Source organism: Poecilia latipinna, unplaced genomic scaffold (genome assembly GCF_001443285.1).
Source record: "Poecilia latipinna isolate Pla-1442-1.1 unplaced genomic scaffold, P_latipinna-1.0 Scaffold3282, whole genome shotgun sequence".
Classification (NCBI taxonomy): Eukaryota; Metazoa; Chordata; class Actinopteri; order Cyprinodontiformes; family Poeciliidae; genus Poecilia; species Poecilia latipinna.
Genome location: NW_015115898.1, coordinates 38,652 through 51,500, shown reverse-complemented (window position 1 = coordinate 51,500; position 12,849 = coordinate 38,652). Strand labels below are relative to the sequence as shown.

Here is a 12,849-nt window from a genome sequence, read left to right as displayed (position 1 = left end):
AACCTTTTACAGTTTTCCCCAAAAACAATGTTCTTGGGTTTCCTCCCTCTTCCAGTGGGAAATATCATAAAACTGGCTCACTGAGATGGGCGAAATGAACCTTTTAATTCTTAGAGACTGTGGTCAATGTTTAAGCCAGACACAAAACAGGTTCCTGATTCTAAGATTGATTGAGTTTATTTATTCCTTCTGCTTCATAGACATTGAAAATTACAAGAAAATGAGTTTTTATGTGCAGCTCTGTGGAAAACTCCCCACTGATTCCTCATTTTTCATACTTTTTGCAGAGACATCACTGTTTATCACCCTAAAACATTTCTTTCCACGTTCAAGCTGCCAGATTTAAAACTAACCTGGCAGGAGAAGCAAAGACTGACTGAGCCTCCGTTTGCGTTTGGTCGGGCTTTCTTTTTGTATTTCTCAAATGTAAAATGAAGCAGCATAAAGGTGGAAAAAGTCTGCTTATGTAACAATAAAGTGTATTTATTTAATCTTCACCCAAACAGCTGCAGAGAGAAATCAAAGATCAGTTTCCTAACAACACAGAAGTCTAATCTGGACCAAGTCCGTTTGGTCTTTCCCGTCTCATCCGTTCTGCACTCGGAGCTTCACAACGATCCGGACTGCAGCTTCCTGCATCCACACACAGAATGAGGCACATCGAACAGAGAGATCACTATTTACAGAGGATATGGCTCCACAAACAAACATCACAGTATTAAAAAAGACAACAGAACATAACAGCCCATTTCTCTCCGGCTCTTTCCCTTTTTACAGTCCGGCGGTTACATGATACAGTAGGATCGCATCAGCGTCTCTGACCACCCTATAGCTCCAAACTGAAGCACCTCGTCATCCTGGAGACGCGTGGATGTGGAAAACTGGGAGGTTTTATGGGTCGTTTCTAACTTAGGGTTTGTTCCTGTGACTTGACGTGTCTCAAACTGATTCCAGGAGGGTTTCTGTGCTCTGCAGAGTTTGCAAAAGATCATTTGGTTCTAGTGAACACTCAGGAAGCAAAATTCACCCAAAGTATTCTGTCTTTGGTGAGGCTGAAGCTACATCAGAGTGAAAACTGCTGCCATATTTTGCTCTTTATAGCTTATTCTGTGTGTATAAACAGATTATTAAAGTGATGATTAACATTCCTCTCTTTGAGTTTAAATGGAAAAGGTTTTTGTCTGCATGAGCAGCGGAGCTTCAGTCCTGAATGAATCCAGGAGGCATCATGTGGTCACTGCCAGATGTTTCCATAACACTTAAAGACATACTTACTGCCAGAAAATAACTTATACAATACGGAAATATGTCACCATATTAACCACCATTTAGCTCTCAACCACTCAGGAAATACAGAAAAGATTTTTTGTATTACAGCTGCAATAGTAAATAAAACACATGCAGTCAAAAATGACCAGCAGTAGTTTGGGTTATTTAGCTGGTAAATAATTTCATCATGTTATGCATTTATTTATAAATGTCACAGCTTCAAATCAAATATACTGAGCTAGATATTCAGCTTACCAACTACATACTTAACTAAATATTTAGCTTACAGGTGGCTTCATGTTGTCTAAAATCAAGCATTTACCCTGGTAACTATAAATGCTTAGCTTGAAGCTAAATACTCAGCTTGCTGAACATTTTGTTTGGAGCTAAATATTTAGTTGGTTGACTAAATGTTAAATATTTAGTTTTAAGCAGTGAATAAATGACTGAACAACATGGTGAACTTGTGAGTGAAATAATGTTTTTCTCCAGTTTGGCTTTATAAACCAAACTGTTGCTGTTCAGTTTTGACAGTGTGACTTTACAAACGGCACCATAAGTCCATGTCGCCTACATTTAAATCAGTTAAGCTGCTACAGTATTGGTGGTTTGACGACTGTTTAAATGATTTATAGTCTTTTATTGAGCTGATTTTGTGTGGAATATATAAGAGAAGAAAGTCTAAACGTTCATGGCTAAATAAGGTCCAGATATTTATTTCTAATTCATGATCTCAGTCTCATCTCAGTCAGATTTATGTAAATATTTATTATAATTAAAGTCCACCACCAACAACCACCAGGAAAGACCCTCCATGCAGAAAGCAGGAGCCCTCAGCTGTGGACTCCCACCAAGCATTTTGAAAAATAACTTTTTTGCTTCTTACGGTTTGCAGCTGTTATATTTTTAATAATTTATTTTGCAACAGCCAGTTGTTTCTCTGGCCTTGAGACACTTTGCTCGTTTGGTCATCAGAAAATCTTCTGTGTTGCATTAAAGCTGGTTTGGGGAATTATTGAATTATTGATTCTGTCATAATTTATAGAAATTTTGAGGACAGGACTAGATTTTAATGTCACTGATTCTGTTTTAATGAGCTGAACTTGAACAAATTTCTCAATCTAAATGATTTCCACATTGTAAAACTCCTACTACTTATACAATACCAAACAAACACATATAACACAAGAAAACAATAAAATAAAACATGTTCCTTAAGATTGTAGGTGCGTAATAGGACGGCGGAAAGGCTGATCCGTTTTCCTGGACGGAAAAGGAAACGTTCCAGAAGACGTTCCCGGTCAGATCTGCAAAGATTCCCCAAGCTCCTTTAGATTCAGAACAATCTCCTCTGGCAACAACAGAGGAGCCTTAAACGCCTGAAGATGTTCCAGAACGAGGCGCATCCCAGGCTGAAAGCGAGTCGTGAATATTTACAAAGAGAAAAGGTCTTCCAGAAGCTGGAGCTGCAGCTCTAGAGCCGGGTGCAGTTGGCGAAACTGTCGGACATGATGATGTTTTTGTAGAAGTTGTCGGTGCGCGTGGAGCAGTAATCTCTCACCTTGTCAATCATCTGACTGACAGGAAGGATGGAGGAGGAGGAGGAGGAAGACGAGTTAGGCTCCACATCCGAGGAGGAAGAGGATGAGGAGACACACTTGGGGCTGGTCTGGTTGGAGAAACATTTGTCTGCAGAGAAAGACGGAAACAAGACAGTTAGGAAGCAAATGTAAAAGCAGGGCAACGAGAATCACAAACCTGAAATAAACGTATAATTTAAAGAGCTATTCCACTAAAAAAGACACATCACGGTCTAAATTATCATAAAATCTATGCTTTCAAAATCAACCAGCAGTAAAGAAAGATCAGGAATGTGACTGAGTCAGGATGTGTGAAAGAAACAGAACAGATGAGCAGAGATGTGCAGTGATGCTGTGCTTCACCCATGAAGCAGGAAGTAACATTCCCACTGGGAACGTTTCCACTGTTATGCAAGAAAATATGAAAAACCGCAAATCAGATCATGGCTCTCATTTAGGAGTCATCAGAAAGAAAACCTCTGGTTCTCACGTGTTTCGTGTTTTTTGCCTGCTTTCTGATGCTTAGGGTCTCAGACTCATGCAATACCTCAGACCACCACCAGGTGAAGAAAGAAACCGAAGGGTAATGAAGAACCACAAGTTAGTCTAAAATACTTGTTTCTGGATTGTGGGAAGAAAACCAGAGGAAACTGTGATAACATGCTGACCTCTAAGAGAAACTCTGTGGATCAGACCAGGAGGCAGTGAACAAATGATCAGCAATATAAGATCTGCATGTTGAAAGTGAAATAATCAGTCAGTGGGACCAGTGCTTTTAATCCATTTGGCTAAAAACAAGCCCATGCATCTTGCTGAAAACATATTTAAGCTACTTTTGAGTCATTTAAGTTTGCTAAGATATTTGCACTAAAAACTAAACCAAAATACCGCCATTTGAAAACTGGCCTAGTAAAAGCTGACTAGCTTACCACAAACCAGTTTGGTTGTTGCTTTTCTTTTAGAAAAATTCCCTCCTAAATGTGGCTTGTTGGTTTGAAGCCTTTGTTCTTCCAGAAGGGTCCAGTCCTGGAAGGTTTTGGAACCAGCAGATGAAACAGCCGAGCCAAGAGAAGCAGGCCTGCGTCGTGTCAAAGCTCAACAACAGCAGCCATTCTCATATTTGCTTTTCATTTTCCAGCTCCCAGAGCCGGTGAATGTACGGAGACAGAGGGATTACACCTCAGCCCCTCCGGGCTGCATGGGAAGCAGAGGATGGGTGTACACCATCAACAAGGAGTGTCAGAGGAATAAATTCTCTCTGCTGAACAGTTCTGATCAAACCGCCAGTAAAAACACGAGGAAAATGTTTTGGAACAGACTCTTTAACTCTTGTGAAAACCTTAAGAGCTTCTTTTTGTCTGAAGGAATGTTCTCGGCTCCACACGACACAGCTGGGGTCAGAGTTCACGTATGAAGCTAACAGACCGTTTCTACCGTCAAACAGAAATGGAAATGATGTGCTGCTGAAGGTGTAGGGGGTTCGTCCGGTAACCAGTAGGTTGACATCTTGGTCACGTTGCTGATGTGTAATTGGGCAAAACGCTTCATCTGCTGTCTGAACCTTAACTGGAGTCATAATCATGACCAAGAGGACAGGATTTCAGACAGAAGACAGGTCAGGAAGCAGACTGGGTGCCGTCATTTGAGTTATTAGGGGTCATTTTTATGAGTCCAAAAACCCTCAATGCATCTTTTCTGGTTTGAGTTACAGCATAACTCATTAGGTCATTGACTTAAACTAACCACCGGAACACAAAGATTCAGACTCATCTATCGATTCTCATCTAGTTAGGAAATAAACTCTTTAATTTAAAATATGCCCCACGTTTTATTTGATTCAAACAAAATTAAAACTGGCTTAAGAAGAATTACATGAAACAACTGGAATTGACAAGTTTTTGCACACAAAACTTATTTTTAATCAGCAGAGTGTCTACAAGTTTTATTTTCACAGTAGAAAGGAAACAGGTTTTTAGATTAAGAGAAGCTGATTTTTTTGTTTTATTTTAATAAAAAGAGAGTTTGTGGTTCTTCCCTGTCATGTGGCCTGAAAGGCAACGTTTGGCTCCAAAGGATTTCACCCCAGTGAGATCGTCCGTAAGGGTTTGTGTGCTTTTGTTCTTTAACTATTAGAACCGTATTAGAGGATTCTAACAGTTGATAGATTTTAATAGTTCTTGTGGTCTGAGTCCATCGAAAACATCCTGTAGGAAAATGTGAAGCCAATCAAGACATTTTGGTTGGATACATGCATAAACAGGAGACCAGGAGCCAAAGTCAACATGATTATTGGGTGAATTTCAGCAGAAAACTCATTAGCATTCTCCATCTGTTTGCGTCTGTCTGAATTCGTACTAATAATGCTAAGTGAATGCATACCGGATCAACACCAGCTGCCTTTTCAGGTTTACATTTCTTGGGAATTTGTTGTACAACAGGTGCCAAAGCAGTCAAGCTTAACATACGCATCTCCGGCCAAACCAAGCACATTTAGTGTTCGCTAGGCCTCTTCCACTGCCAGCGTGACGCTGTCATACAGGCAGGGACTCAGTCAGAATCCTGCTGTGCAGAGAAAGACTTTGTTGGCAGCGGAGAAGGAGATCTGCTGAACAAAGTCTTTACATTTACCTCAGAGGTCCGAATGCCACGCCCAGTTCAAAGGGTTAAAGGCCTGAATCAGAACATTTGTAGCAGTTTTTATTGGATTAGGAAATTGTGGCTTGTGAAAAAATGGTGTGATACTGGAAAATAAAAGCAGATTTTATGAATTTAGGAAGGCCTATACTGTTTATTTGCTGCAGTTTGCACAAACTTACAAAATGTGACCAACAGGTTCAGCTTCGGCATCAGAATTTGACAAACATGAAAACGTGAATCCATGCTGGGACATTTCATCAGAACTTGTAAAAACTGAGCGATATTTAACAGCTCCAGCCATGTGAGCGTCGTTGTAGAAAACATCCATCCGTCTGTTCATCTGTTTCCCTTTAAAGCACTTTGAACTCAAAGAAACGTCTTCCGACTTGTTGATCACAGCGTACCAGGGCCGCAGCGACATCAACATTTACTGGACTCTGATTCAGCTGAAGCTCCTCAGATATAGCAGGGAAACGAGGCCCACATGTGTGCAGATCTCTGATCATGTAACAGAACGTGTTTTTAATCAGAACCATTAGGACATCAGATCAGACTGTCCTTCATGCCTCAAATGTGACGAACTGCACAAAGAAGGATAACCTGGTTCTGCTTTACTGTGGGATCAGCCAAAAAGCTGACATGAGAACAGGAAGGCAGCACACTACAGAGTTTGATTAAAATGATTTGAAAAACATTAAATGAGCAATGTTTTTCAGTCTGTGTCCCCGGACTGTTGATCTGCAAGACTTCTGGAGACATTTTTTCATTCCCATCGCTGCCAACAAAACGACAGAGGCGGCGGTTGGAAAGTTTTCCTGGTCGTGCTTGGAAGTTAATCAGGTGTTACTTCCAAAATTGTTGAGTGTTATTCCAGTGTGCTCATCTGTGGTTTACGAGGTTTAATCTGCGAAGTGGCTGAACGTTGACAGGTCTCCCATCCATGTGGAAACGGTAACAGGCCTCTGTGAATGTCCGACCGTAGATCAGCTAACAGATCTATACGTTACAACTCTGGTCAAACGGGACGAGCGACTCTGTCATAATGTGAGTTTTTTCCTCCCAGGCGACCCAAAATGAGACAAATAGCAGCTAATTTGGCTACAAGAGAAACTTCTTCCTCATGATATGGATTGATCCAGCCTTAGGATTCCCAACAAACTCATCCTCAGAGATGCAAAGGAGTTTTCAGAGCAGATTTGGTATCTACTCTATTTGGAAAATTGTGGGAAAATGTCCAAAGATTGCATACCTGAACTATGGTAATGGTATTTACGTCAAAGTGCATTGAGAATCACAATAATACATCTTTTCAGGTTTGGAAACTCCTTTGGAACCCCTATAACGAGCTGCAGCGTTTCGGTGGGAAAGGAAAATCAGAGAAACGCAGAGCTGCAAATGAACAATGAGGGGCAACGAGGGATGGGAAATGTAAAAATCTTGATCTCACTTATTGATTCTCATTGAGTTAGGAAATAAGCTCTTTAATTTAAAACATGGACAAAATCAAAGCGGGTTTAAAAAATGAGAATAAAATAAGAATTCCTCATAAACGGTTTTTGTGCAGACGGATTTGCATGTTTGTCTTTTCAGGGTGTCTCCACCTGTGGATAAAGTCCCTCTCTAATTGTATTTATTGTCATTTATTTCACATTTCACATTTTTGTGGTTCTGGGTCTCAGCATTACACTTTTACCCAAAACCATTCAGGTACATTTAAAATGTAGGGAAGAGGAAACTGACTGCACACAAAAAGCGGTGCATCCTGTTATTTACACATCAGAACACAGTTAATACATGTAGTATTTTTGGTACTAATTGCTTGCCGTATAGTTTCTCGCCACCTGACACCCTCCAAGGATAACAGATTATTTATTGAGGCAGAAACTTTAAGGTGTTCAGGTTCTTCCAAGTGAAAGTCATCAGGTTGATGGAGCTGCGGTGTGGAAATGAAGATGTTCCGCGCTGGAAGAGAAGCTTCCTGAGACACTGACTACGAGAAAACATCACTTAGCTCCAGAGGACCAGGAAGGTGCTGACCCGGTCTCCATGTTCTCCTACTTCAACCCAACTGTGTATTTGTGGAATGTGTTGGACAAACAAGCCTCTTCCAGCCCACCTGGTGATAAAAATCAGATACTGAGACTCGGGTGTTAATCTGTTATTTCTGACTGTTGTGTGGCGATGCAGTGAAAAGGAAGCCCACCGTGTGAGCTGCCAAACCAGCGGCGAGCCGAGCTGGACTCGCTTCCTGTGCTGTAAAAATGCCAAACTAAAGACAAAATAGGAATTAAATCCTTCCCAGCTGTACAAACCGAAGAATTGTTCAAAACTGTCAGAAATTAAATCTTCTTACTTCACTCACGTCCACGATTAGCCAATAAAAGTGTTCTGGAAAGGCACACAGAGCCAAATGAAGGTTAGTGAAATTTATCACTGATAAATTACACCTATTGTGGGCGAAACAAAAATTATATGTTCATTTGCATGAGGAATCTGTTTAGAGAAACTTAGATAATGATAAAAACTTAATGCAAAGAAATACAACCATCTGTGCTCACTTAAAGTCCAGCTGAACTCACAAGCGGCCGCTAATTTCAGCTGTCAGACATGAAGTGGGAAAGATTTTAGAAGAGGTTAGAAACTCATCCACAGGTTTAATGGTCTGTAAAAACAGATGGACACGTTTTGAAGTTAAAGCACACATTACTTTCTGCTTGAAACACTTTGCTCCTGTCAACTGAGTGGATTTGGTGATTATTCCTTAGGTTGTACCAATAAAACCCAAAGTACAAAGAGGTGGTGCAAAGTGTACCAGAAAGGAACTCAAATAGCAAAAATAACCTCCATTAAATCAATAAATATCAGAAAATTTGGAAATTACACCGCTTGGTTTTGGTCCTACTAGTACCCCACAATATTTATCCCAAATTAAACATCCTCAGTAACTTTAAATTGACTGGAAGGTTTTAATAAACTCCCAAATCTCTGTTTGTCTTCAGTAAAACCAGGAAAGGCAGGCAGGCTGAATATCTGTAGGCAGCAACCAACGACTTAAAGAAGATTTTTGTTTTGTTCTCATTGTAAGAGAATCCGATTTTATGACTTCATGAAATCATTTCTGCCAGCAAGATGTCAGTTAGAGCCTTATTTTGCAGTATTACATCATGTTTCATTACTGGTCCAAATGCAAACAAATAAAAGTGAACACAGTTTAATTAAAGTTTTATGATAATAACTTACGGATCATAATCAAGAATCTGAGTCTGTCTTCGTTTTAGGCTCGTTTGTCAGATTAACAGCAACTTTGGAAAATTCTCAGTTAAAAGAACTTTTGGGTCACAACAATTAAAATTAAACATTTTAATTTAAATAATGACAGATTTTTGTTAAAAAATAAGTTGTGAATCATTTTAGATTCAAAACACAAAATTGGTCCCAGATCTGTCCTTTTTAAAGAAATGTTTACAGTTTCCTATATTTTATCGTGAGAAATGTTTTGGTCTGTTCTGATGTACCCGTCTACTTTATGTAAAAAATATTAAAGTATCAAAGACAAAAAATTAATATTTATTGTAAAAAAGATTTTTTAAACTTTAAAGTTAGAATGAACTCATCTACAGCAACATTTCAGACTAAAGTTTAGCTGTTTATCTGCGAGCTGCGTTACGGTTTGGCGGCTCATGAAAGAATCGTAGAAATGATTGAAATGCTGCAGCTTTGGTGGAGTTTGGAGAACAGATGTTTCATGTGATTCCAGCCAATGAGAGCCAGATCAATTCACTCCCACTGGAGTTTATTTCATCCCAACATATAAACAATGTTTGACGTCTTTCACATTTGGTGTTAATTCCAAACAGCAAACCCACATGATCAGTGACTGACTGATACGAAGCACATTAGGCTGTTATTAAGAATCCATAACAGCAAACTATTGAGAGGAAACCAAAGCACACCACACATGTTAGCAGAGATGCAGACTGGCAGTGGGCGTTTGTTTCTGCATCCTGGGACGCTCTGAGCGGGTGGAGTTTGGTTTTCAAACCCTTCAAAGCGTCTCGGGTTGGAAACAGTGTGACATCACAGCGAGCAGACAATCACAACACACTCAGCGGGCGGCATTTTCCCAAAACGTCTGATTCAGGACTTTTCATCCTGTGAAAAGGTGAATCTGAGGATTTGCATAATTCAGATTCACTCAGAGGCGTTTTGGGAAACCTGAAGCGGATCACATGACATCATCTTTACCTCTGCAGGTGGTTTCCTCCTGTTAATGCTTTGATGAGCTCTCTACACACCAGACACAGACACACACACATGAGAACTTGCAACAAAATGAACAGAACAATGACTGTTTGCACACACAGTCTGGAAACAGGGACTCAGGCAGCCTGGTTCCGATTTGATTGTTCTTAACAATCATCTACTTACAAAGGAACAACTGCTGTGATTTTTCCACTAATTCTAGCGTGGTACAACGAACAAACTAGAGGAAATAAAAGGCTTAATTTATCATTAGCAAAGTTTACTAGTTAACAGCGTTAATGGACGTCCAAAGAGGCTGTTTGTCTCAGAACAATGAGATGTGGGTGTTGGTATTCTGCCTCAGCAGACAAAAGACCTCATAGTTAGGACTTTCCAGATGGCACCTAAGAAACAGGAAAACGGCGAGGATTGATATTTACAGTGGAGAAACAAAAGGATGATGTGCTGGATCAGACTAAACTGGACTGAGAACAAGACTGAGTGGAAACGGTTTTAATCGGATTAATAATTCAATGCGGATGGGGAGAATAAATGGGACTCATAGAGGGAAGCAGTTGTGACGACTGCTGAGGAAGATGAGTGGGATGAAAAGAGAGCCAAGAATAACGAAGAGGATGAGTGGGATAAAACAGATGAAGAATAGAAACCAGAAAACATTGGATGAAAGAGGGATTATATAAAATATGATGGGAGGGATGATTGGGATGAACAGGTTGAAAAAACATTAAGGAATACGATCAAGTTGGGTCACAGAGGATGAGTGGGATGAAGCATTTTAAGGAGAAGAGAGAAAGGTGACATAAGGTGACAGAAGAAGGAACAGAACGAATCCGAGTCCTTAAGGATGATGAAGAGGATGAGCGGGATGAAAAGAATGATGAGCGGAAAGAACGGAAAGAAAAATCTGTCAATGACAAATATGACGATGATAAAAATGACAAGGAGGATAAAAGGGTTGAAAAATGGGCTGCATGTTGTGATTAATGATGAGAAAAATGAGTGGATGAAGAGGAAAAGAATAATGAGGAGGATGAGTGGGATGATTCACTGCCGGATCTTATTCCCTGGCCTTTTTCCTTCTGATACAGTTTCTGACCGACTTTGGTTGAAGCCCCCATGCATCGTGTGTAAAATTATTTTTCTTACAAGGTTTAATTTTCTGTTTCTGACATTTTATTTTTGTAAAACACGATCGGTTATAAAGACTAGACAGAAAAGCAGAAACGTCCCCCCAATAGGACTCTACAAAGATTGGTAAACTATTGTTCACTGTAGCTTTAAAGACCAAAGTCCGACTGTGTGAACTTTGATTCCTTCCCTTGTTTCCAGACCTTAAGGTTGAAGGAAAAACTCTTTTATATCTGAGCTCATTTTCTCACAGCAAGACGTTCATTTAGTAAACTACTGTGTTCAGAGTTGTTCCAGGTTCTTACAGTCCTGTTTGATCTGTCAAGCATGAAAACACTTTCATGTGGGGTTCTCATTAGCCAGGCGTCTCACCTGTGTTCCTGTTTCGCTTGGAGAACGGTGTCAGTGTGGCTTTAGCCTTGGAGGTCCAGTTGATGGTGCTGGAGCCGAAGGAGCTGGAGGACAGCGACTTGGCCAGGTTGTCTGAGCTCACCTTCTTCGTGTTGTTGGTGGCCGTTTTACTCCAGTCTGCAGGAGGCAAACAGAACCAGTAAGCCACATCAGGTGATTACCTGGAGTAGAAATGATTTTTCCAGGCACATGGAGCCAATTTATAGCATAATCAAGTAACTGTGTAACCTTCAATTGTTCTAAAAGTGATATGTATGTCAAATATGACTTCCTGATTTCACAAATTGAAAGTGGGGCTCTGTCTCTTTAAAAACTCCAGGAAGTCATCACAACATGGCTCCTCTATTTACCCTTTAGCAATGTTTTTACCAGCGTTTCACTGAGAATCAGCTCCTATAATGAGCTCAGTTCCACCTGGTGTTTGCTAATTGCTGCTGGCTAGTCTGAAGGAGCTGAGTGGGGAGGGCAGATGGACGCTGCAGTTCTGAGGAGGAGCTGCTGTGTCCACTCAGGCATTTTGGACAGCTGACTCGTTGCCATGGAGATTAAAGGATTTCTCAAACATGTATGAATGAATTAAGGTAAAACTTCAGGTATGATGGTGATGAGTGAATTAATTTATAACATGATGTAAAGCTCAAAAAAGTTGATTTTTCACAATGCTGTCCCTTTAAGGGTGTTGACTTTGGGGTTGTGTGCAAAATGAAACATTTCTGTGTAAATGTGTCTGATTCTTGGAGCGGTCCTCTTTCTCTGGTTACAGTACAGGTCGGTTGGCGTCTGCGTCGTTCAGGTCCCCGATCGACAAACACAACAAATATCGAGGCTCCGCCCACTTCAGTGGAAGCTTCAGTTTGTCTTGGCTTTTGTTTCCAGATTTTTGTCAACCATCTAATTCTGTTGGTCTGCAGACTGAATGCTTCCTGGCCACATTAATCATCAATTACCCATAACTCTATTGAAACAGATCAATATCCAGGTGGTTAGGTACGGTGGGAGATCTGTGATGCTTTGGGTCTGTTTCTCCTCCAAAAGAGAGAACATTGTTACAGTCCATGAAACCTGCAAACTGCAGCATATATTCAATAAAAACCAGACAGAATCTGAAATTTGAAGATGGAAACATAAGTCTCCAGACCCAAATCCTCAAAGAAAAGAGTGGAGAGAAGAGAAGGAGAGAGAGCAGGACTCTCCAGAGACGTCCTGAAAGAGTTTGTCCTGAAGTTGCTGGTTTGATCCCGGCTCCCTGGGCAAGGCGTTTCATCTGCACCGGCGGCGCCCGGCAGCCAGGCTTCTGTCAGGCAGCTGTAGCTACTATCCAGTAGCTCACCCCCAGCACCGTGTGAATGAGACGTAGAGTGAAGTACTTTGGGGTCATGTTCAAGTACAGGCCGTTTACCGTTTACCTTGATCAAAGATCAAAGATCCCTCTCTCTGTGTGCTCCAGTTTTGGACAAATTGAGTCAATGAGTGGAAAGTTTCGGTAATGTGGAAACAGCTTTTGTTTTACGTCCAGCTGAGACGCCCAACAGGTCGTTGTTAACTTCGCTGTGTTCATCCC

At 40.7% G+C, this 12,849-nt stretch overlaps 1 protein-coding gene across 3 annotated transcripts in view; it reads right to left on the bottom strand.

Moving 5' to 3' along the window:
* Nucleotides 1–427: 427 nt before the first annotated feature.
* Nucleotides 428–12,849, bottom strand: part of LOC106940571 (G-protein coupled receptor 126-like) — a 44,588-nt gene continuing 32,166 nt past the window's right edge. For all 3 annotated transcript variants that reach the window (XM_015023346.1, XM_015023347.1, XM_015023348.1), the window contains 2 exons: nucleotides 11,250–11,405; nucleotides 428–2,958 (listed from right to left, as the gene is read on the bottom strand). In XM_015023346.1, the coding sequence (XP_014878832.1) occupies nucleotides 2,744–2,958; nucleotides 11,250–11,405 (371 nt within the window). In that variant the 3' untranslated portion in view covers nucleotides 428–2,743. The remainder of the gene's footprint in view (nucleotides 2,959–11,249; nucleotides 11,406–12,849) is intronic.